This window comes from Oncorhynchus mykiss, chromosome 1 (assembly GCF_013265735.2).
Source record: "Oncorhynchus mykiss isolate Arlee chromosome 1, USDA_OmykA_1.1, whole genome shotgun sequence".
NCBI lineage: Eukaryota > Metazoa > Chordata > Actinopteri > Salmoniformes > Salmonidae > Oncorhynchus > Oncorhynchus mykiss.
In genome coordinates this window covers 88607779-88633995 of record NC_048565.1, presented here as the reverse complement: position 1 = coordinate 88633995, position 26217 = coordinate 88607779, and the positions used below count along the sequence as shown (strand labels likewise).

The window sequence follows — 26217 nt, the reverse complement described above, 5'->3', positions numbered from 1 at the left end:
CATCCCTCTCCCTACCCACCTACCCATCCCTCTCCCTACCCACCTACCCATCCCTCTCCCTACCCACCACCCATCCCTCTCCCTACCCACCTACCCATCCCTCTCCCTACCCACTAACCCCTCCCTCTCCCTACCCACCTACCCCTCCCTCCCTTTTCTCTCTCTCTCTCCCTACCCACCTCTCTCTCTCTCTCTCCCTACCCACCTACCCACCCTCTCTCTCTCTCCCTACCCACCTACCTCTCTCTCTCTCTCTCTCTCTCTCTCTCCTCTCCTCTCTCTCTCTCTCTCTCTCTACCCACCTACATCTCTCTCTCTAGGTAGGCAGGCACTCGTACCCCAAGCTATAGATAGGTAGGCACTCGTACCCCAAGCTATACAGTTTCAAAACAGTAGGTTTGGACACTCATAAGCACCTTCAGTAGTAGTGGGAAGTTTAGTTTACATACACCTTAGCCAAATACATTCATTCTTTCACAATCGCTGACATTTAATCTTTGTAAAGATTCCCTGTCTTAGGTCAGTTAGGATCACCACTTCATTTTAAGAATGTGAAATGTCAGAATAATAGTAGAGAGAATTATTTATTTCAGCTTTTATTTTTTTCATCACATTCCCAGTAGGTCAGAAGTTTACATACACTCAATTAGTATTTGGTAGCATTGCCTTTCAATTGTTTAGGTTTTCCACAATAAGGTGGGTGAATTTTGGCCAATTCCTCCTGATAGAGCTGGTGTAACTGAGTCAGGTTTGTAGGCCTCCTTGCTCGCACACACTTTCCCCGTTCTGCCCACATATTTTCTATAGGATTGAGGTCAGGGCTTTGTGATGGCCACTCCAATACCTTGACTTTGTTGTCCGTAATAAGCCATTTAGCCACAACTTTGGAAGTATGCTTGGGGTCAATGTCCATTTGGAAGATCCATTTGCAACCAAGCTTTAACTTCCTGACTGATGTCTTGAGATGTTGCTTCAATATATCCACATAATTTTCCTTCCTGTGGTGTCACCGCTGTGTGCCCAGCCTAGGGAGGGAGAACTCTGTAGTGTCACCACTGTGTGTCCAGCCTAGGGAGGGAGAACTCTGTGGTGTCACCACTGTGTGCCCAGCCTAGGGAGGGAGAACTCTGTAGTGTCACCACTGTGTGTCCAGCCTAGGGAGGGAGAACTCTGTAGTGTCACCACTGTGTGTCCAGCCTAGGGAGGGAGAACTCTGTGGTGTCACCACTGTGTGCCCAGCCTAGGGAGGGAGAACTCTGTAGTGTCACACCACTGTGTGTCCAGCCTAGGGAGGGAGAACTCTGTGGTGTCACCGCTGTGTGCCCAGCCTAGGGAGGGAGAACTCTGTGGTGTCACCACTGTGTGCCCAGCCTAGGGAGGGAGAACTCTGTGGTGTCACCACTGTGTGCCCAGCCTAGGGAGGGAGAACTCTGTGGTGTCACCACTGTGTGCCCAGCCTAGGGAGGGAGAACTCTGTGGTGTCACCACTGTGTGCCCAGCCTAGGGAGGGAGAAACTCTGTAGTGTCACCACTGTGTGTCCAGCCTAGGGAGGGAGAACTCTGTGGTGTCACCACTGTGTGCCCAGCCTAGGGAGGGAGAACTCTGTAGTGTCACCACTGTGTGTCCAGCCTAGGGAGGGAGAACTCTGTAGTGTCACCACTGTGTGTCCAGCCTAGGGAGGGAGAACTCTGTGGTGTCACCACTGTGTGCCCAGCCTAGGGAGGGAGAACTCTGTAGTGTCACCACTGTGTGTCCAGCCTAGGGAGGGAGAACTCTGTGGTGTCACCGCTGTGTGCCCAGCCTAGGGAGGGAGAACTCTGTGGTGTCACCACTGTGTGCCCAGCCTAGGGAGGGAGAACTCTGTGGTGTCACCACTGTGTGCCCAGCCTAGGGAGGGAGAACTCTGTGGTGTCACCACTGTGTGCCCAGCCTAGGGAGGGAGAACTCTGTGGTGTCACCACTGTGTGCCCAGCCTAGGGAGGGAGAACTCTGTGGTGTCACCACTGTGTGCCCAGCCTAGGGAGGGAGAACTCTGTGGTGTCACCACTGTGTGTCCAGCCTAGGGAAGGAGAACTGTTTGGGATCTATACATAACTTTCTTCATTACAAATTGTTTCTCCACCGCCATGACTTAATTCACCATGAAAAGATTTTCCCTGCTGGAAATTCAGATTTGGCTGTGATCTGTAAAGCATTCCAATTCAACACATTTTCATTGTGCCAGGTCTTAGACTCAGGAAGAGCTTGCCTTTCTCACAGAGAGAGAGAGAGACCGCCAGCATGCCTCTTATTAAATAAGCGCTCATGCAAGAAATCTTGGGGTTACCAAAGCATTTACAATAGTAAAGAACATGATGGAGGCTTGTCTGTCCTGTTTCGCCCCTCGAGAAAATATGTTCCATGATGCTGTGTATATTCACATTCACACCACGCATGTTACTGTCTGAGATGATCATGTGAATAACACACACACACACACACACACACACACACACACACACACACACACACACACACACACACACACAAACATACACACACACAAATAACAAAATAACTCTGACACACTGAATAACTAAATAACTCTCTGACCCACTGAATAACTCTCTGACCCACTGAATAACTAAATAACTCTCTGACCCACTGAATAACTAAATAACTCTCTGACCTACTGAATAACTAAATAACTCTCTGACCTACTGAATAACTAAATAACTATCTGACCCACTGAATAACTAAATAACTCTCTGACCTACTGAATAACTAAATAACTCTCTGACCCACTGACTAACTAAATAACTCTCTGACCCACTGAATAACTGAATAACTCTCTGAACTACTGAATAACTAAATAACTCTCTGACCCACTGAATAACTAAATAACTATCTGACCTACTGAATTACTCTCTGACCTACTGAATAACTCTCTGACCTACTGAATAACTAAATAACTATCTGACCTACTGAATAACTAAATAACTATCTGACCCACTGAATAACTAAATAACTCTCTGACCCACTGAATAACTCAATAACTGTCTGACCCACTGAATAACTCTCTGACCCACTGAATAACTAAATAACTATCTGACCTACTGAATAACTAAATAACTATCTGACCCACTGAATAACTAAATAACTATCTGACCCACTGAATAACTAAATAACTATCTAACCTACTGAATAACTCTCTGACCTAACTCTCTGACCTACTGAATAACTAAATAACTATCTGACCTACTAAATAACTCTCTGAACTACTGAATAACTAAATAAGAGTTCTAAGAGTTCTCTGACCTACTAAATAACTCTCTGACCTACTGAATAACTAAATAACTCTCTGACCTACTAAATAACTCTCTGAACTACTGAATAACTAAATAACTATCTGACCTACTGAATAACAAAATAACTCTCTGACCTACTGAATAACTCTCTGACCCACTGAATAACTAAATAACTCTCTGACACACTGAATAACTAAATAACTCTCTGACCTACTGAATAACTAAATAACTCTCTGACACACTGAATAACTAAATAACTCTCTGACCCACTGAATAACTAAATAACTCTGACCTACTGAATAACTAAATAACTCTCTGACCCACTGAATAACTAAATAACTCTCTGACCCACTGAATAACTGAATAACTCTGACCTACTGAATAACTAAATAACTCTCTGACCCACTGAATAACTAAATAACTATCTGACCTACTGAATAACTAAATAACTATCTGACCTACTGAATAACTCTCTGACCTACTGAATAACTAAATAACTCTCTGACCTACTAAATAACTCTCTGACCTACTGAATAACTAAATAACTCCCTGATCTACTGAATAACTCTCTGACCTACTGAATAACTCTCTGACCTACTGAATAACTAAATAACTATCTGACCTACTGAATAACTATCTGACCTACTGAATAACAAAATAACAATCTGACCTACTGAATAACTCTCTGACCCACTGAATAACTAAATAACTCTCTGACCTACTGAATAACTAAATAACTCTCTGACCTACTGAATAACTCTCTGACCCACTGAATAACTAAATAACTCTGACCTACTGAATAACTAAATAACTATCTGACCTACTGAATAACAAAATAACTCTCTGACCTACTGAATAACTCTCTGACCCACTGAATAACTAAATAACTCTCTGACCTACTGAATAACTAAATAACTCTCTGACCTACTGAATAACTCTCTGACCCACTGAATAACTAAATAACTCTCTGACCTACTGAATAACTAAATAACTCTCTGACCTACTGAATAACTCTCTGACCCACTGAATAACTAAATAACTCTCTGACCTACTGAATAACTAAATAACTATCTGACCTACTGAATAACAAAATAACTCTCTGACCCACTGAATAACTAAATAACTCTCTGACCTACTGAATAACAAAATAACTCTCTGATCCACTGAATAACTAAATAACTCTCTGACCTACTGAATAACTAAATAACTCTCTGAATAACTAAATAACTCTCTGACCTACTGAATAACTAAATAATTCTCTGACCTACTGAATAACTAAATAACTCTCTCCCCCACTGAATAACTAAATAACTCTCTGACCTACTGAATAACTAAATAACTCTCTCCCCCACTGAATAACTAAATAACTCTCTGACCCACTAAATAACTCTCGGACCTACTGAATAACTAAATAACTATCTGACCAACTGAATAACTAAATAACTTTCTGACCCACTGAATAACTAAATAACTCTCTGACCCACTGAATAACTAAATAACTCTCTGACCTACTGAATAACTAAATAACTCTCTGACCTACTGAATGACTAAATAACTATCTGACCCACTAAATAACTCTCTGACCTACTGAATAACTAAATAACTCTCTGACCTACTGAATAACTAAATAACTCTCTCACCCACTGAATAACTAAATAACTCTCTGACGCACTAAATAACTAAATAACTATCTGACCTACTGAATAACTAAATAACTATCTGACCTACTGAATAACTAAATAACTATCTGACCCACTGAATAACTAAATAACTCTCTGACCCACTGAATAACTCTCTGACCTACTGAATAACTAAATAACTATCTGACCTACTGAATAACTAAATAACTATCTGACCCACTGAATAACTAAATAACTCTCTGACCCACTGAATAACTCTCTGACCTACTGAATAACTAAATAACTATCTGACCTACTGAATAACTAAATAACTATCTGACCCACTGAATAACTAAATAACTCTCTGACCCACTGAATAACTAAATAACTATCTGACCCACTGAATAACTAAATAACTCTGACCCACTGAATAACTAAATAACTATCTGACCCACTGAATATCTAAATAACTCTGACCCACTGAATAACTGAATAACTCTCTGACCCACTGAATAACAAAATAACTATCTGACCCACTGAATAACTAAATAACTCTGACCCACTGAATAACTAAATAACTATCTGACCCACTGAATAACTCTCTGACCCACTGAATAACTAAATAACTCTCTGACCCACTGAATAACTCTCTGACCCACTGAATAACTAAATAACTCTCTGACCCACTGAATAACTAAATAACTCTCTGACCTACTGAATAACTAAATAACTATCTGACCCACTGAATAACTAAATAACTCTCTGACCCACTGAATAAATAAATAACTATCTGACCCACTGAATAACTAAATAACTCTGACCTACTGAATAACTAAATAACTCTCTGACCTACTGAATAACTAAATAACTATCTGACCCACTGAATAACTAAATAACTCTCTGACCTACTGAATAACTAAATAACTCTCTGACCCACTGAATAACTAAATAACTCTCTGACCCACTGAATAACTAAATAACTCTCTGACCTACTGAATAACTAAATAACTCTCTGACCCACTGAATAACTAAATAACTCTCTGACCTACTGAATAACTCTCTGACCCACTGAATAACTAAATAACTCTCTGACCCACTGAATAACTAAATAACTCCCTGACCCACTGAATAACTCTCTGACCCACTAAATAACTCTGACACATTAAATAACTAAATAACTCTATGACACATTGAATAACTAAATAACTCTGACCCACTGAATAACTCTCTGACCCACTAAATAACTCTGACACATTAAATAACTAAATAACTCTATGACACATTGAATAACTAAATAACTCTCTGACCCACTAAATAACTATCTGACCCAGTGAATAACTAAATAACTCTGACCCACTGATACACCTGAATCATAGATGACAGTTGGGATCCTCCATCCGTCCCCCACAATGCTTCAGTCAGTCTGTTTTGCTTTGTTTGTTATTGTGTTAACTCTATTGTTCACCTTACATCCAGCCCATAGGGCTCTGGTATAAAGTAGTGTACTACATAGGGCTCTGGTATAAAGTAGTGTACTACATAGGGCTCTGGTATAAAGTAGTGTACTACATAGGGCTCTGGTATAAAGTAGTGTACTACATAGGGCTCTGGTATAAAGTAGTGTACTACATAGGGCTCTGGTATAAAGTAGTGTACTACATAGGGCTATGGTATAAAGTAGTGTACTACATAGGGCTATGGTATAAAGTAGTGCACTACATAGGGCTATGGTATAAAGTAGTGTACTACATAGGGCTATGGTATAAAGTAGTGTACTACATAGGGCTATGGTATAAAGTAGTGTACTACATAGGGCTCTGGTATAAAGTAGTGTACTACATAGGGCTATGGTATAACGTAGTGCACTACATAGGGCTATGGTATAAAGTAGTGCACTACATAGGGCTCTGGTATAAAGTAGTGCACTACATAGGGCTATGGTATAAAGTAGTGTACTACATAGGGCTCTGGTATAAAGTAGTGTACTACATAGGGCTCTGGTATAAAGTAGTGTACTACATAGGGCTATGGTATAAAGTAGTGTACTACATAGGGCTCTGGTATAAAGTAGTGTACTACATAGGGCTCTGGTATAAAGTAGTGTACTACATAGGGCTATGGTATAAAGTAGTGTACTACATAGGGCTATGGTATAAAGTAGTGTACTACATAGGGCTCTGGTATAAAGTAGTGTACTACATAGGGCTCTGGTATAAAGTAGTGTACTACATAGGGCTATGGTATAAAGTAGTGTACTACATAGGGCTCTGGTATAAAGTAGTGCACTACATAGGGCTCTGGTATAAAGTAGTGCACTACATAGGGCTCTGGTATAAAGTAGTGCACTACATAGGGCTCTGGTATAAAGTAGTGCACTACATAGGTCTCTGGTATAAAGTAGTGCACTACATAGGGCTCTGGTATAAAGTAGTGCACTACATAGGCCTCTGGTATAAAGTAGTGCACTACATAGGCCTCTGGTATAAAGTAGTGCACTACATAGGCCTCTGGTATAAAGTAGTGCACTACATAGGGCTCTGGTATAAAGTAGTGCACTACATAGGTCTCTGGTATAAAGTAGTGCACTACATAGGGAATAAGATGCCATTCGGAACATAAACCATGCTGCTTTTTTTTTCAAAAAGGAAAAGGTTAGAATCTAAAGGAATGCCATGTGTCACGAGAGAATGACAGCTAGTTGAGGCTCCCAGCATTCCAAAGCAACACCCTGAATGATGCAATCTCTGATCCACCTGAACTGAGTTTTGATGGGTAGAGAGAGAGAGAGAGAGAGAGAGAGAGAGAGAGAGGGAGAGAGAGAGAGAGAGAGGGAGAGAGAGAGATGAGGGAGGGGAGTGCTGACTAGTAAAGAGTAAAGAGTGCCCATTGTAAAATGGTTGTTTGTTTTGTTTTCTAGAGATAAAGGACAGTATGATAACCTGTCAAGTAACTGACTTACCAATTGACTCCTCTCCTATCTTCCCCTCTCCTCTCCTCTTCTCCTCTCCTATCTTCCCCTCTCCTCTCCTTCTTCTCCTCCCTCTCTCCTCCTCGCCTCTCCTTCCCTCTCTTCCTCTCCTCTCGTCCCCCTCTCTTCCCTCTCCTCAGCTCTCCTCTCCTCTCGTCCCTCTCCTCTCGTTCCCGCTCCTTCCCTCTCCTCTGCTCCTCTCCTCTAGTCCCCTCTCCTTCCCTCTCCTCCGCTCCTCTCCTCTCGTCTCCTCTCCTCTCGTTACCTCTCCTTCCCTTCCCCCGTCCTCTCCTCTCCTCTCGTCCCCTCTCACCTTCCCTCTCCTCTGCTCCTTCTCTCTCGTCCCCTCTTCCTCTCGTCCCCTCTCTTTCCCTCTCCTCCGCTCCTCTCCTCTCGTTCCCTCTCCTTCCCTTCTCCCCCGTCCTCTCCTCTCATCTCCTTCTCTTTGTGTGTGCATGCCTGCGTGTGTGGAAGGAATCTAACTGGTTTTGGGTCTCTTGAGCAAGCAAAGTATAATCTTTGTGCAATAGCCTACAGGTATATTCTGCTGCCTTTTCAAACTGGTGAGCTAACTAACCATATAAGCCAATCAAGGATAGGCCTAATGACATGTTTGACTTAATTACCAGCTTTTACATTAGCCGTCTATTTGCTTCTATGCAGGCGGCTTCAGAAAATGGATCAAGGATCGTAAAATGGATCTTTGGCATCGGCAACAAGTGTTTTTGTTTACCTAGTCGTGAGGACTCAACCAGAAAACTACACCAGCTCAAGGGCTCCTCCAGATCCAGACCCAAAACAACAATGTTTTTTCTGTGTGTAATCAGCACTACAAGTGGAGAAGACACAGGATAGCTGTATTAGTCTGTGTGTGTAATCAGCACTACAAGTGAAGAAGACACAGGATAGCTGTATAGTCTGTGTGTGTAATCAGCACTACCAAGTGAAGAAGACACAGGATAGCTGTATAGTCTCTGGTGTGTAATCAGCACTACAAGATGAAGAAGACACAGGATAGCTGTATAGTCTGTGTGTGTAATCAGCACTACAAGTGAAGAAGACACAGGATAGCTGTATAGTCTGTGTGTGTAATCAGCACTACAAGTGAAGAAGACACAGGATAGCTGTATAGTCTCTGTGTGTGTAATCAGCACTACAAGTGAAGCAGACACAGGATAGCTGTATAGTCTGTGGTGTAATCAGCACTACAAGTGGAGAAGACACAGGATAGTGGACAGGTAATAATAGGTGTTGTCCTTTAGCAGAAGCTCAACTGGGTTCATTAGTTAAACACAACGGAAACATCTTAGAAACATTTGCACAGAATATTCAAAATGAGTGTTTCTTATTGGACCAGTCCTGATAATCCCTCCGTGTTTCTTCCGTGTGGTGCCTAATGAACTGGACCCTGCTATACCAGTGAGATGCTCTTATTGAATCCCTTAGAGACCTGAGTTAGTCACAGACCTATTGTGAAAGACCCATGGGGGGGCAGAGGGAGGAGGAGGGGGGGGGGGGGGGGGGGGGGTTGAGGAGGAAAGGAACTTTCCATTAACTGAGTACACACGTGTTAAACCAGGTTATTGTTGGTTTAGCTCTAAAACCACTTTGGCTCCAGAGAGAGAGGGACAGCAGCCTGACGAAAATAAAATAACTTCAAGGCAGAAGTTGAAGACTTACAAGATAACAGAAACCGGTAGATTATGGTTGCCATTACTACACTATAATCACTCAGACAGTAACGATCTACAACACTAAACAATCTCTCTCTATCGATGGTCTTAAAAGCAAATGCCAGTAAAAATGGTGTATTTTTACTGCCCTGTTTTAAAAGTCCTCTCTAATATTCATGAGATATTGTTTGAAGTGGGGCCCCGTTCCTCTGTTTCTGATTCCTTCATGGAATCACACCCTACTTGTTATTCCAGCACTATAAAGAGGACAAGAAACCCACACAGGTCACGTGGTCAACTCTTTGTATCACTGTTGAATCGTCCCACAGCAGCACCACATTCACTTCTAATGGAAAGGACTAGGCGGGGGGGGGGGGGGGGGGGGGGGGGGGGAAATAGGGGGCAGGAGAGGGTCAAAGCCCTCTTTTTCAACTACAAAGCCCAACTATTACTGACAATCAGTGGAATAATCCAAAGTTTGTTTTGAAGAACAGGGGATATTGTTGCTTACAGAAGTAGATAGACAGAGAAGGGGGGGACAGAGAGAGAGAGAGAGAGACAGATGGAGATAGACAGAGAAGGGGGGGACAGAAGAGAGAGAGAGAGAGAGAGAGAGAGACAGATGGAGATAGACAGAGAAGGGGGGGACAGATAGAGAGAGAGAGAGAGAAGGAGATAGACAGAAGGAGAGAGAGGAGAGCGACAGAAGGAGATAGACAGAGAAGGGGGGGACAGAAAGAGAGAGAGACAGAAGGAGATAGACAGAGAATGGGGGGACAGAGAGAGAGAGAGAGGAGAGAGAGAGAGAGAGAGAGAGAGAGTGTTGGCCTGGTGTATTCTGATCCATACTGAATGGGACAGAGAGAGAGAGAGAGAGAGAGATAGACAGAGAAGGGGGGGACAGAAAGATGAGAGAGACAGAAGGAGATAGACAGAGAATGGGGGACAGAGAGAGAGAGAGAGAGAGAGAGACAGAGTGTTGGCCTGGTGTATTTTGATCCATACTGAATGGACAGAGAGAGAGACAGAGAGAGAGACAGAGTGTTGGCCTGGTGTATTCTGATCCATACTGAATGGACAGAGAGAGAGACAGAGAGAGAGACAGAGTGTTGGCCTGGTGTATTCTGATCCATACTGAATGGACAGAGAGAGAGACAGAGAGAGAGACAGAGTGTTGGCCTGGTGTATTCTGATCCATACTGAATGGACAGAGAGAGAGACAGAGAGAGAGACAGAGTGTTGGCCTGGTGTATTCTGATCCATACTGAATGGACAGAGAGAGAGGACAGAGAGAGAGACAGGAGTGTTGGCCTGGTGTATTTCTGATCCATACTGAATGGACAGAGAGAGAGACAGAGCGAGAGACAGAGTGTTGGCCTGGTGTATTCTGATCCATACTGAATGGACAGATGAGAGAGACAGAGAGAGAGACAGAGTCGTTGGCCTGTGTATTCTGATCCATACTGAATGGGACAGAGAGAAGAGGACAGAGAGAGAGGACAGAGTGTTGGCCTGGTGTATTCTGATCCATACTGAATGGACAGAGAGAGAGACAGAGAGAGAGACAGAGTGTTGGCCTGGTGTATTCTGATCCATACTGACTGGACAGAGAGAGAGACAGAGAGAGAGACAGAGTGTTGGCCTGGTGTATTCTGATCCATACTGAATGAACAGAGAGAGAGACAGAGAGAGAGACAGAGTGTTGGCCTGGTGTATTCTGATCCATACTGAATGGACAGAGAGAGAGACAGAGAGAGAGACAGAGTGTTTGGCCTGGTGTATTCTGATCCATACTGAATGGACAGAGAGAGAGACAGAGAGAGAGACAGAGTGTTGGCCTGGTGTATTCTGATCCATACTGAATGGACAGAGAGAGAGACAGAGAGAGAGACAGAGTGTTGGCCTGGTGTATTCTGATCCATACTGAATGGACAGAGAGAGAGACAGAGAGAGAGACAGAGTGTTGGCCTGCTGGTATTCTGATCCATACTGAATGGACAGAGAGAGAGACAGAGAGAGAGACAGAGTGTTGGCCTGGTGTATTCTGATCCATACTGAATGGACAGAGAGAGAGACAGAGAGAGAGACAGAGTGTTGGCCTGGTGTATTCTGATCCATATGAATGGACAGAGAGAGAGACAGAGAGAGAGACAGAGTGTTGGCCTGGTGTATTCTGATCCATACTGAATGGACAGAGAGAGAGACAGAGAGAGAGACAGAGTGTTGGCCTGGTGTATTCTGATCCATACTGAATGGACAGCGAGAGAGACAGAGAGAGAGACAGAGTGTTGGCCTGGTGGTATTCTGATCCATTACTGAATGGACAGAGAGAGAGACAGAGAGAGAGACAGAGTGTTGGCCCTGGTGTATTCTGATCCATACTGAATGGACAGAGAGAGAGACAGAGAGAGAGACAGAGTGTTGGGCCTGGTGTATTCTGATCCATACTGAATGGACAGAGAGAGAGACAGAGAGAGAGGACAGAGTGTTGGCCTGGTGTATTCTGATCCATACTGAATGGACAGAGAGAGAGACAGAGAGAGAGACAGAGTGTTGGCCTGGTGTATTCTGATCCATACTGAATGGACAGAGAGAGAGACAGAGAGAGAGACAGAGTGTTGGCCTGGTGTATTCTGATCCATACTGAATGGACAGAGAGAGAGACAGAGAGAGAGACCGAGTGTTGGCCTGGTGTATTCTGATCCATACTGAATGGACAGAGAGAGAGACAGAGAGAGAGACAGAGTGTTGGCCTGGTGTATTCTGATCCATACTGAATGGACAGAGAGAGAGACAGAGAGAGAGACAGAGTGTTGGACTGGTGTATTCTGATCCATACTGAATGGACAGAGAGAGAGACAGAGAGAGAGACAGAGTGTTGGCCTGGTGTATTCTGATCCATACTGAATGGACAGAGAGAGAGACAGAGAGAGAGACCAGAGTGTTGGCCTGGTGTATTCTGATCCATACTGAATGGACAGAGAGAGAGACAGAGAGAGAGACAGAGTGTTGGCCTGGTGTATTCTGATCCATACTGAATGGACAGAGAGAGAGGACAGAGAGAGAGACAGAGTGTTGGCCTGGTGTATTCTGATCCATACTGAATGGACAGAGAGAGAGACAGAGAGAGAGACAGAGTGTTGGCCTGGTGTTATTCTGATCCATACTGAATGGACAGAGAGAGAGACAGAGAGAGAGACAGAGTGTTGGCCTGGTGTATTCTGATCCATACTGAATGGACAGAGAGAGAGACAGAGAGAGAGACAGAGTGTGGCCTGGTGTATTCTGATCCATACTGAATGGACAGAGAGAGAGGACAGAGAGAGAGACAGAGTGTTGGCCTGGTGTATTCTGATCCATACTGAATGGACAGAGAGAGAGACAGAGAGAGAGACAGAGTGTTGGCCTGGTGTATTCTGATCCATACTGAATGGACAGAGAGAGAGACAGAGAGAGAGACAGAGTGTTGGCCTGGTGTATTCTGATCCATACTGAATGGACAGAGAGAGAGACAGAGAGAGAGACAGAGTGTTGGCATGGTGTATTCTGATCCATACTGAATGGACAGCAGCAGACATAGATAACTACCAGTGAGCAACATGATGATTACAGAAACTACTAGCGCCCACTCAGAGAGGTGTGTGTGTGTGTGTATGTGTATGTGTATGTGTGTGTGTGTGTGTGTGTGTGTGTGTGTGTGTGTGTGTGTGTGTGTGTGTGTGTATGTGTATGTGTATGTGTGTGTGTGTGTATGTGTATGTGTGTATGTGTGTGTGTGTGTGTGTGTGTGACCCAGTGGTCACTGGTCAGGCTTTCCATTGAGTCACAGCATGCCCAAGGGGTCACTAGGGGTCAGCCAGATAACCACGGGAGTAACCTAAACTAACACTGCTAGGTCACTCTCACACTCACACACACACACACACACACACACACAAGACACACACAAACACAGCGGGTGGAAGGCACCTGGGAACAAGGCCCTGTGGAGGAGAAGCCAGAGAACCTGGGCTTTATTGTGGATGAAAGATGGCCGTGTGTTACTGTGGCCGGGAGCTCTCTAGCCAAACACTGACGACCTGTCCACGGAGAGAAGCCTCAAACAACGATATACATGTTTACCACAGGTGACAGTTTCAATAATCACCACTGCTTCCTGTATCAAAAAGGTCGGCTGGTCCTACATTGAAGTCCCACAGGTGACAGTTTCAATAATCACACTGCTTCCTGATCAAAAGGTCGGGCTGGTCCTCATTGAAGTCCCACAGGTGACAGTTTCAATAATCACACTGCTTCCTGTATCAAAAGGTCGGCTGGTCCTCATTGAAGTCCCACAGGTGACAGTTTTCAATAATCACCACTGCTTCCTGTATCAACAGGTCGGCTGGTCCTCATTGAAGTCCCACAGGTGACAGTTTCAATAATCACCACTGCTTCCTGTATCAAAAGGTCGGCTGGGTCCTCATTGAAGTCCCACAGGTGGACAGTTTCAATAATCACCACTGCTTCCTGTATCAAAGGTTGGCTGGTCCCTCATTGAAGTCCCACAGGTGACAGTTTCAATAATCACCACTGCTTCCTGTATCAAAAGGTCGGCTGTCCTCATTGAAGTCCCACAGGTGACAGTTTCAATAATCACCACTGCTTCCTGTATCAAAAGGTCGGCTTGGTCCTCATTGAAGTCCCACAGGTGGACAGTTTCAATAATCACCACTGCTTCCTGTATCAAAAGGTCGGCTGTCCTCATTGAAGTCCCACAGGTGACAGTTTCAATAATCACCACTGCTTCCTGTATCAAAAGGTCGGCTGGTCCTCATTGAAGTCCCACAGGTGACAGTTTCAATAATCACCACTGCTTCCTTGTATCAAAAGGTCGGCTGGTCCTCATTGAAGTCCCACAGGTGACAGCTCCGCTACACAAGCTTCCAACTTACCTAACTTTGCTGCTAACCTATAAGAGAATGAGCTACCATACCCGCTCGCAGGATTGGTTCATTCTTGAGGTCCCCTCTGGTCTCCACCAATTTAGGTAAATCCTCCTTTAGTTTAAGTGCCACCCTGATTTTTGTTGGAATAACCTAGAACATTCCTTGCCTGATTCCCTGGTGCCGTCTAGGACAGTGTAGGACTCTGATGTTAAATGAATTCATTCAGTATGGAAGTTGTTTCCATTGATTGTTGTGGTTTATTTGTTGAAGTTGTGGTGTGAGGTTGTGGTGTTGTGGTATTGTGGTTGTGATGTGAGGTTGTGGTGTTGTGGTTGTGGTTGTGATGTTGAGATTGTGGTGTTGTGGTTGTGGTTGTGATGTTGAGGCTGCGGTGTTGTGGTTGTGGTTGTGGTGTTGAGGTTGTGGTGTTGTGGTTGTGGTGTTGAGGTTGTGGTTGTGGGTTAAGGTTGTGGTTGTGGTGTTGAGGGTGTGGCGTTGAGGTTGTGGCGTTGAGGTTGTGGCGTTGAGGTTGTGGCGTTGAGGTTGTGGCGTTGAGGTTGTGGCGTTGAGGTTGTGGCGTTGAGGTTGTGAAGTAATTGTTATTCTTCTTGTTTTATTTGGAATGTTAATTGTACTTCATGTTTGTGAGAAAATGTTTGTACTCAGGGCAGCATGGGAATGAGACTCTGTCTCAATTGGGCTGAATACACACAGTTAATACCATGTGTTTGTCTTACTTCTAATGACACTATGTTTCTCAACCTTCAGGGTTGTATTTATGTATACACTCACAAAACCTATCTAAATCGAAGTCCTTATGCTATCAGAATTTGCATACACTGGCTCAAAGCGCTCTTCAACCCATTCCAAACAATATGACCAATGAGATGTTCCTTTTCAATCATTCTAGAACCACTCTGGAAAAAGGAAGAAAAAACAAGGGTCATTTCAATGAACCCCCACTTCAGGATGGAGGGCACAATGAACCTCACTTCAGGATGGAGGGCACAATGAACCCCACTTCAGGATGGAGGGCACAATGAACCCCACTTCAGGATGGATGGGCACAATGAACCCCACTTCAGGATGGAGGGCACAATGAACCCCACTTCAGGATGGAGGGAACAATGAACCCCACTTTAGGATGGAGGGCACAATGAACCCCACTTCAGGATGGAGGGCACAATGAACCCCACTTCAGGATGGAGGCACAATGCAACCCCACTTCAGGATGGAGGGCACAATGAACCCCACTTCAGGATGGAGGGCACCAATGAACCCCACTTCAGGATGGAGGGCACAATGAACCCCACTTCAGGATGGAGGGCACAATGAACCCCACTTCAGGATGGAGGGTACAATGAACCCCACTTCAGGATGGAGGGCACAATGAACCCCACTTCAGGATGGAGGGCACAATGAACCCCACTTCAGGATGGAGGGCACAATGACCCCACTTCAGGATGGAGGGCACAATGAACCCCACTTCAGTATGGAGGGCACAATGAACCCCACTTCAGGATGGAGGGCCACAATGATCCCCACTTCAGGATGGAGGGCACAATAGAGGAGAAGAGCTCACCAGATGCAGTGTCCACAGCGTTATTATCACAGCATCTAGACAGCCTGGGGATGCCACCCCAGAGTGGCACCCTATTCCCTACTAGTGCACTACATTTGAACAGAGCCCTTTGGACCCTGGACAAAAGTAGTGCACTAAATAGGGAATAGGGTGCAGCAGTTTTCCACTCTCTGAGCTTGTCACAAAGTTCATTAGCAGATTTGCCTGCGCACCTTCCTCCTGCTCTCTGCAATTAAAGACAACTGTGCAAACGGAGCGCTAGCTGCTGCTGTGACGCGGTGGCTGGAACGACCTCCCATCTCGTTGCTCACTCGGAGCAGTGGAGAGCCATGTGTGGGCTAGGCAAATACGTATGCAATCGGCAAGGCAACAAAGCACCATGTCTTCAACAACACAGAGAAGAGATTAAGCCCTGGGTGGGGATATGTATACATGGGCTACGTCCTGCATGTATGACTGAAGGACTTTAAAACAACAGAATATGGAGCTGTCTTCCTATACTAGTTTTATGTGTTTTAGTTGTCGTGTGGAATCTTAGCTGTCGTGTGGAATCTTAGTTGTCGTGTGGAATCTTAGCTGCGTGTGGAATCTTAGCTGTCGTGTGGAATCTTAGTTGTCGTGTGGAATCGTTAGCTGTCGTGTGGAATCTTAGTTGTCGTGTGGAATCTTAGCTGTCGTGTGGAATCTTAGCTGTCGTGTGGAATCTTAGCTGTCGTGTGGAATCTTAGCTGTCGTGTGGAATCTTAGCTGTCGTGTGGAATCTTAGCTGTCGTGTGGAATCTTAGCTGTCGTGTGGAATCTTAGCTGTCGTGTGGAATCTTAGCTGTCCGTGTGGAATCTTAGCTGTCGTGTGGAAATCTTAGCTGTCGTGTGGAATCTTAGCTGTCGTGTGGAATCTTAGCTGTCGTGTGGAATCTTAGCTGTCGTGTGGAATCTTAGTTGTCGTTGTTGGAATCTGCGTTGATGAAGCCTAGGAACATGCTAGCACATTATTCCTAGCATCACCTATTCCCGTGGAGGAGACTAGACGATATGCTAAGAAGTGTATTACTTTTTAGTTGTTTTAAAATGTGTTATGTTCACATGAACACCCACGTAACTAAAAAGGTGAAGAGTAAAGGAATCTATTTATGGAAATGTTTGACTACCCTTCAAGTGGGTCAAAATGAGCAGGAGAGGGTGCGGTCAAATGTAGTAAATAAAGGGGTTAAATATGTCAAATAAATGTGGTTAAAACTAGTTTTCTAGGGAGAAGGAGGAAAGAGTTTTAAAGGGAGCATGGAGCCAGGCTGGGCTCTCTCACACACGCACGCACACGCACACCCAAACTGGCTTGGTCACATTCACAAGCCTTCACAGCCAGACTCTCTCCCTCTCTCTATGACTGTTTCACCTCTCCTGAAATGCTCTTATCCGCTCATTTTTTTTTGACAAGAGGCGCCCTGCGTCCTTCCTGCATGCGCTACTTTCCTGCGCAAAGCACGAGACAAGCAAAATAACAAGGGGAGGAAAAAAAGATGGAGGAGTCGGAACGGAACATTATTGGTTCAATGCTTGGGTGCACAAGCTGCTAGTAACTCGCGCAGACCCTGGAGTTTAATAAATTCAAAGTACTCTTTTTTTGGGGCCCTTTTCTGCTACAGTCCCCTCGCTGGAATAAATTGGTTTTGTGCATAAATGAGCTTCCGTTCCTTCTTGTTAACAAATTCTCTATATTTTTTCCAGTCCAATTGAACGTTATGCCCCAGGCGTATATTAACAATACATATGGATAGAGATAATTCTTACACGGCGCTAATCCGTTAAGGGTGTCACAGCCGCCCTAACAAACGCAAAAGCATAAATGTCCTACAAGAAATACAAAATACTAAAATACATAGCCCATATTCAGCTCAGCTGGAAAGTATCGCGATAAAACAAGTGCAGTTTCATTTAATTGAAAACGTCTTATCTTTGAGCCAAAGACCCCTCAGCGCTCTCTGGATAAGTTAATTTGTGGTTTATGATCATTAAGCAGATATGCCTAAAATGTAGGCTAGCTGCACTACTTTGTATTGTATCATAATCTTACTCTGAAATATCAGGAATTTAATTGATATGGACTATTCCCAGATCTGTCAGAACAGTTTTTTACATAGAGGCCTATTAATGCGCTTCACAGCGGAGACACTGTCAACCTATATGCCTATATGATATTAGCCTCAATATTTTAGGCTACAAGGAAGGCCATCATTAGATTAAAATAGGGCATGTCTTCATCTTAAGTCAATTTAAAGTACCATATCACTGCCGCGAGCACAACATGATGTGCTTCATATACCTACAAACCCTAGGGTGTTCGCGAAGCCTATATTTCGATACCCCGTTATCTTCCACAGTTTCACTCATATCTCAGTTCTATCTAGGCGCACGTCTTTGACAAGGTCCCCAAAGAATACGCGTTCAAAGAAACACTTAAGTGCACAATTGCATCATGTTATTAATTCTGCTTTTGAATTAAATGAAGTGTTATCTGGCGGGGCGATCTGCCTCATTAGCATAATCATTAATATGGGGCTGGTGACGGAGAAAGAGAGAGAGAGAGCGAGAGAGAGAGAGGAAGCTTGAGGCAGGCAGGGGTCGCTCCCATTTTGGTCCCAGCTCGTCCATGAATGACGATGCCTAGGCTATACTGCCTGCTAACTACGCTATTCACCACAGAACATGGAAGCTGCTCGCTGCCACTCTCTCCGGAGCACTACAACAGACCGCCAGCTCTAGCCGGCCACTCAACCATATGGAGGTCCACGGATTTAAATTATTTAGCCTAATCGCTTCATTACTTTTTATATCTGCCTAGCCGCTAATCTCTTTAATTTGGCCACTTGTGTTTTTTTCCCTTCATCGTATCCATAGCCTATGTCTCTGAGGGCCTTCATTCATTCTTCTCTAAACCCCTAACAGAGATAACTTTCGAAATATAGGCCTATTTTGTTAAGTGAAATAAGAAAAGCTGTGTCTCTATTCAGGCTACAAAATGAAGCATGCTATTAATGGCCTAAAATCCACCGCATAAAAGATAGGGCTATAGATTTGCATAATTCTAATCATTATTACTGTTATCATTATTTAACGGCAATACGGACCATTAGGTCATGCCTGCGCGCGCACTACAATGTCCCTCGAGAGCGAGCAGCCAGTGGAGCACATAATGAAGGATGTGCTGATATCGCTACTGCTTGCCCGCGACTCACAATAGGAAACCATTCCCCTATCTAGCCTACTGCCTTGCCCTAATGTAGCCTACTGCCTTGTCCTAATCTAACCTACTGCCAAGTAGCTTTCAAAATCAAACCGTAATTTCAGCAAGTGCCATGGAATCTCTCTCTGTCTTCGCGCTTTAAAGCACAAAGTGGTCACGAATAGGGCTATTCGCCTAAGCAATGTGCACTCATGTCTGAGGAAAAATACTGACAAGACACCTAATGAACCGTAAACTACAACGGGAAATCCAAGGCAACTAAACCCACGGTCTCAGTCCCTCCGGTGAGATATCAAACTATGCGTTTGGCCTCTCCACAGTGGCTGCGTGGTAATACAAATGCACTGATGACGTTTCGTTTGATTAAAAACTAGAAGACAGAGGTGGTGGAGAGGAGGAGGAAAATAAGAAAAGGGAAAGATGGCTAAATTAAAATGGACAAGAAGCAGGTCAAGTTTATGGCGATGCTTTCTCGGGCTAATCTCCCCCGGGTCGGTTCCCGGATCAAACCTTAATGGGCCAATAATGGATACATTATACAGAGAAATTTTCATTCCGATGGAATCTAAATGGTCTTAATCGTATGCAAATAACAGCGCCTCGCGGAGAAGTGACCCAGAAGACACCACACTGAATATTCCCAGTAGAGAGAGAGATAGAGAGAGAGAGGTGACATTACCTGATCAAGAGGCCCGGATGATCTTGTTATTTCCTCGTTGTCCGATTTTGATCCGCCCTCTCTGTCGTCGATCACCAAGTCGATGGGCATCTTTCCTTTCAGACAGCTGATGTACCGGTGACAGAAATTGTCACATAGGTTCGTGTACCTATAGAACAACATAAAAGAGAATAGGAAAACACACCAAAAGAAAAGACATGAGGTACTGTATATCTGACACATGCCTGCAACTACAAAGCTGCAAGCCACTTGGACAACCTGGTCCAAATGGGTTGAGGCGAGCACGTGGTGTTGCTGTGCGCTCCCACGTGACCAGCCGAATCCAGAAATATGAAGTAACTTTATTACAGAGAAAAATTGAGACTTCAACGAAAATTGACAATGACAAGAAGACTGGCGGGCTACAACCTGGTCAACACCCGTGTTAAATGTATCAGTGCCCCCAGGTTGTGTCCATTAGGGAGGTGGTGGGGTGACCCGACTGATTGACATTTAAGGTAAAACTGCTTCATTTCCTCCAGTGATTCCATTATTACCACCGACCCAACCCGGTGCATGTCGCCTGGTCATGCCGAGGATGGTGCATGCTGTATGGGCTAAATGCATCGCTACACAATGCTGCTACAGCCTGCAACGACCCTAATGTTATATCATGTTTTGAATTGTATTAAAATAGCCCAACACTCGGTCTACTGAAAGTTAATTAACAATCATTTCAACTGATCAATTGTTTGGACAGTGGGCTACCATTGGTAAAACATATCAATATACCATATACAAAAATGGCTCACTAATGTCACGCCAATCTATGCTACAGCGGGCTACTTTTCTCGGCCTTTAGCATTCTCCAATACCTAAAGCGCGTATAACATACTTTAAATGATATAATTAATTCACCTTGTATGTAATCTACACCAAAATAAACTATTAGCTCTCAGAGAGATTTGGTCACAGAGATATCCGCTCCATGCAGTTGTAGCAGCTCGCGTTGTGATTAGGCTACAACGCGGAAGAGAAATAGGCCCCGTGATTGATTTCGACACTAATTATAGCCGACTAGAAAAATACATTTATGCAAATGTCGCCCATAGCTATGAAGTGTGACAAGGCCAGGCAGCAACAGGGAGCTGTGATATTACCTTTTCCAACTCCAGAAGATGAAACCGTAAAACTTGAATGGCTTGAATCATCTGAAAAATTTAAATAACAATTTAAAAAAAAGATTAGCTTGTAAAAATGTCCTAATATGAAATAGGCATATGTTTCTGGATAGGATATAAGAAACTACAATGGAGAAAATTATTCATGTTAAATTGGATTTTGAATTTTGATTTTATGTCGAGCTTGATATTCAACATTATAAGCGTACGGCATTACAACATTGGCTAATCAATCAAACACAATAGAAGCTTGCCCAGACATAAGCATTAGATATCCTACATTACAAGTGAAAACTATTAACGTAATAACTTTCCATCGAAGGGAAATGTAGTCCAAATCCATTTGACAGCTTTCTAATGCGGCCCTCAAAGATGCTTATCTACCGTGACAACCGAGGGCTATCATAAAAATCAAACAATCCGGATTGAAGAACAACAACCTCCAGTCGTTGGAGAAACGTTTTGAAACTAACAGCGTCTGGTGTTCAGAAACCGTGACATAATATGAAGGCAAGCCCTGATATGTTGGATACATCCACGTTGACTCTTAGTCCTTAGCCCACTTCTTGTATAATCAAATCAATATTTGTCTTACCAGGTTATCCAGTTCTGGATTCGATGAAAATAACGGCTTTTCTGCCCGAATCTAAAACCACAAAATCATGAACACTTCAACACTTATGGGCAACATCCGTGAGAAAAATAATAATGTATTTAATATTAAAATAGTATTCCCAATATTGAACAATGCGTTAAACATAAACTACTGTTAATGGCATAACAAATACTATCAGGCTACTTCTAAACAATACACGCTTCAAAACATTTCCAATGCTAAACTTTACAATAACATTTAATTACACTAACAAAATACCCAGCTTAAAAACATAGGCTTATGCTCAGCCACACACATCTATAATCGTATGCATAATGTAGCCTATGTTAATAGCGCGTAACGTTTTTTCACCGACCTGTTTTGCAAACACTGCTATATCTTCATTGAAAGATTCCGATGAACAAACGTCTCCTCCCGCGACCCCCAGGCTCTCTGGGCGTGCAAGTCGCTAATTCACATTTCTCAAAAATCAGTGCAAGCAGGGGGAACAGGGGGTGCCTGCATGGAATCAAACACAATAGCAAATGTCACCGCAGAGAACAAGGCCGGGGTCAACACTGGTTCTATAAGCTAGTCTCAACAACTAGGCATAGCTCTGGGAATTGGTGATATGTGTATGCCGTTTTATGTAAGGCGTTTATAGCCTATTAGTGCAGGAAAAATATTCAAACGATATAGTTTTTAGTGACAGATAATTGTGTCAAATGATTTGAATAAAATGTACTTTTTTTGTGCAGCACTGTATGTTCTCCTACGCCTATAGACTAGATCTGCCTTTGTCTTTGAAAATATCAAACGTTTAATACGTGCAATTTGTTCCATTTTAGTCTCATTTGTAAATTCGCGGATATGACCGTTCTGGAAATGTTAGGGCCAATGTCTAGAATTTAAGAAAAATATGGCGCTCTCAAGTAAGCCTACCATTGAACTGAGTAAAATAGTTAAATTATTTGTGACATGTTCAGTCACCGTACATACATCATGCTTTGGAATTTTAATTAACTCATCTAAATTAATGTAGGGTGTGCATAATTTTGGGTGTCTGTTTTATTACATAAAACTCCTCGAAATTGGCCATATAACATGACCATTGCACACCATTTAGTTATATTAATATGTGGTAATCAATTACAGGTCCTTGTAAAACTACAATAAACTAATTGGAATTTTAATTTCCAAAACATATAGCCTAAAATGTGCTGCTGCACATAGTAGCTATTGGTCTCAGGGTCACGGGTGCATAATATTTGGTGTCAGCAAATATCGTAGCCTATATTTTGAGTACATAAAGAGCATACAACTTTGTGCCAAGTTATAGAAGTCAACACAACTTTCGACAATAAATTATTCTTACAAAAAAGTTCCAAAACAACAATAATTCCCAGGTAACAATCCCACGTGTTTTTTGACTTTTTCCCAACCGCTCTTCACGGTCTAACAGTCTACACATTTCAACTCCAACAAGAAAATCAACCAAAACATATGAAATCCCACACAAAGTTGCTCATATATATAACCGTAAGCTACAGTCACCTACCCATATATCTGGTCTTTATCTCTCTTCAGGGCGTCGTTGACGGACGAGCCCATGCTAGGCGGCATGGCGTTGCTGTGGGCTGTGTGCGGGTACTGGTGTGAGTGTAGCTGGGGGCCGTGGTTGAGGTGGACGGCCTGCATGGAGCGGGCACCGTGCGGGTCGCCGTACATGGTGGTGGGGATACCCACCCGTCCATCCCGTAGTGGGGCAAGTCTTCGTACTGTATACACAATAACAACACAGTTTCCTACTGAATGGACAGTTATAGGACTGTGGTGGTTTTACGCACTTTGCAGACAACAATATAACGTGTCGATAGTAACCTACCAATGAATGAATAAATAAAAAATGAAGTCTACCGAGGTTGGCCTTAGTGACCTTGTTTATATTCAAGAATATAATACCCTTAAAGTTCAACTGTATCTCTAAGAGTATTTTACATATTTACACCACCATATAAGAAATAGTAACACAATTAGGGATAATCTCGTTAAAACATTATTCAAATCTGATCTTTAATTCCAAAGCTAGGCCTACTAAAATAGCAAAAACTGAAATATATATGAGCAGGATAAAACGGATGACAAGCATGCATGTTTCGTCTTTGTGTATTTGAATGATTTGATAGTAGGCTTTCGCAACATTTAGTCTCTTTAATTACAGTGTTTGCTCATTTTAGAGCATCATTAGAATTGTGTAACATGGGTTACTCTGTTATTACACGCCAAATACACCATCATTAATATATTTAACAAACGCAGTTAAATTGATGTTTCTGTTTCTCATAATGATGATCATTGAAGATGTCTAGTATAGATAGATGAACATTTAAACCGAAGTAATTTGTAGTTATAAATTGTCTACATATTTTCCATCCCCATACGCCCATACTAAATGTGTGCCTGAATATGTCTTTTCACACAGACATACGTGTTGTATAACACGTTGACTAAAAGTTAAAACAACATTTATGTTGGGGCCTGTTTCTTTAACAAATTAATGAGTGATTTTAATGATGTATTGTGGACTCTGAACGTGGCACGGTATTATAAAGACTACCATTTAGACCCTGACACGTGGAGAGGTGCACAAATGACCCGCGTGGTACTGATGTAGTGTGTCTCTCCATCAAGCAAAAGGTCTTTGAATAATAAGTGTGATCTCTCTTACATTTCATTTCTAAAAATTATGCCATTTAGTCGAGTATTCCGGGGGTTTTAGGCTATGTATCAAACCATATGTCATCACATCATGACAAAAAATGTGTTTTATTAGCATATGCAAAAATGTTGTTGTTTTTTTACCCAAATTACTAAATTAAACGTTATTAGGCCTACTTTGTAATAAACTATAATTGAGGATGCAACTCTAGATGATAATGAATTATAATCTAAAAAAAAACACTCAGAGATTCAAACCTCAAAGCATTTACATGAATTTGATGAATTACAAAAATGACTAAAGTCATTTAAATTCGACTTCGGAAGTATAAAGTTTGGGTTTGTTTGGTCCCATTGCTCTTTGTTTCTCTTCCAGTAACTGGCCTGTCAAGACTAATCTGGAAACAGCAGATAGGATGACACTTCTAATGTCCCTAGTCGGGGCGTTCGCGAAGCAGCAAATATGAGCGTCCGTGCGTAATATTGTGCCAAAGATGCAAAACTGCAAAACATGGAATTCGGTCCAGCGGGGTCTTGAAGAAGAAAGTAAAGTTTCGCCGCGAGCGTCTGTCATTGGCCACGTTACCGTGTTCATGGCTTTGCATTTTCACACAGTGGAGTTACAGTGAAACTTTTCGGGATAGTCTTGCTTACGTACCCGCTGCGCCATATCCCTCCTCTAGTCCCTCTCTTCTTCTCTCCTTTCGCTTCGGATATATCCCCTAAGAGGCCAGGGTGAAGAACAAATAAAAACGCAAATTCCAAATGCGAGATCTTTCAAGAATCCGTATTTCTTGCAAGAGAAATGCAACGATGAATTCAAGCCAGCCCTCTTCAGCTCAAGTTCAGTCCAAAGCAACCGCGAATAGGGCCTGAGCTATCCCCAGGGCAGTGGCATAGGGAGAGAAACCCCAGTCTTATTTTCAAAAAAAAAACAGTATGAAAATACCCCTCAAAACAAAACTAGCGAAGTCTCATGGCTTTTTGCCACCACGCCTGTCAATCAAACGCCGAGGCTTGTCAAAGTAGCCCGGAATGAATGATGATCCGCGCCGCGCTTCCACGGGTTAGCACACCTAATGTGAATAGTCAAATGCACACAAAACATTCAGCTCACTCGTTTTTCTTTTGATCACTCTCGGCTCCTGGGTTGATTTTTTAAAACGCAAAAGCCCTGTAAAGGAGATCAGGAGGAGGTGGGGTGATAATTCAGGCTTAGTCTTTCTTAAAGGAGCAGCCCTCGATCGATGCTGTGCTCAGTCGCCAACTCCTCGTTGGTTTGTGTACAATGGGTGCGAGTAGTTGGGAAACGCGACTGAGGAGTGGATATGGACCAGACTGCCGAAACCCGGAAGTAGTGGTGGCCATAACAGGTCGCGTTATACACAATGCGAATGGGCTACATCAAGTCGCGCGGAGAGGAGGGGGGTGTCGTGGGAGGACCTTCGAAAGCTCGAGTTGAGCAGTCAATGGGTATTCCGAGCCCCTGTCTGTTTGTGTTCTAGGCTATAGGGAGAATATCCCTCAGCCCCTGGTGGTGTTGCTCTGGTCAAAGCCATGCATGCATAGCTTTAGCCTCGGCGTGTGGGATATCACCCTGACTCTTGGTCGTGTAGTCGACTTTACTATAGTGTTTGTTTGACTCACGTTTTTTTTCCTTTCTATTTACAAATGTGGATTTTTCCAACTAATCCCAAGATTAAGATGATCGTCTCAGGACTTTGATGCCATTCCAGATTTTAATAATGTGAAAACTAGTAGGCTAC

General features: G+C 43.3%; 1 protein-coding gene across 1 annotated transcript in view; it reads right to left on the bottom strand.

The window, feature by feature from the left end:
• Nucleotides 1-25814, bottom strand: part of LOC118966060 (homeobox protein Meis1-like) — a gene marked incomplete in the record, with an annotated part of 136211 nt that extends 110397 nt beyond the window's left edge. Inside the window, 8 exon segments of the mRNA XM_036988210.1 lie at nt 19979-20122; nt 21115-21168; nt 21734-21784; nt 22110-22175; nt 22177-22252; nt 23292-23481; nt 23484-23511; nt 25110-25814. Of these exon segments, the coding sequence (XP_036844105.1) occupies nt 19979-20122; nt 21115-21168; nt 21734-21784; nt 22110-22175; nt 22177-22252; nt 23292-23481; nt 23484-23511; nt 25110-25121 (621 nt within the window).
• Nucleotides 25815-26217: the final 403 nt, after the last annotated feature.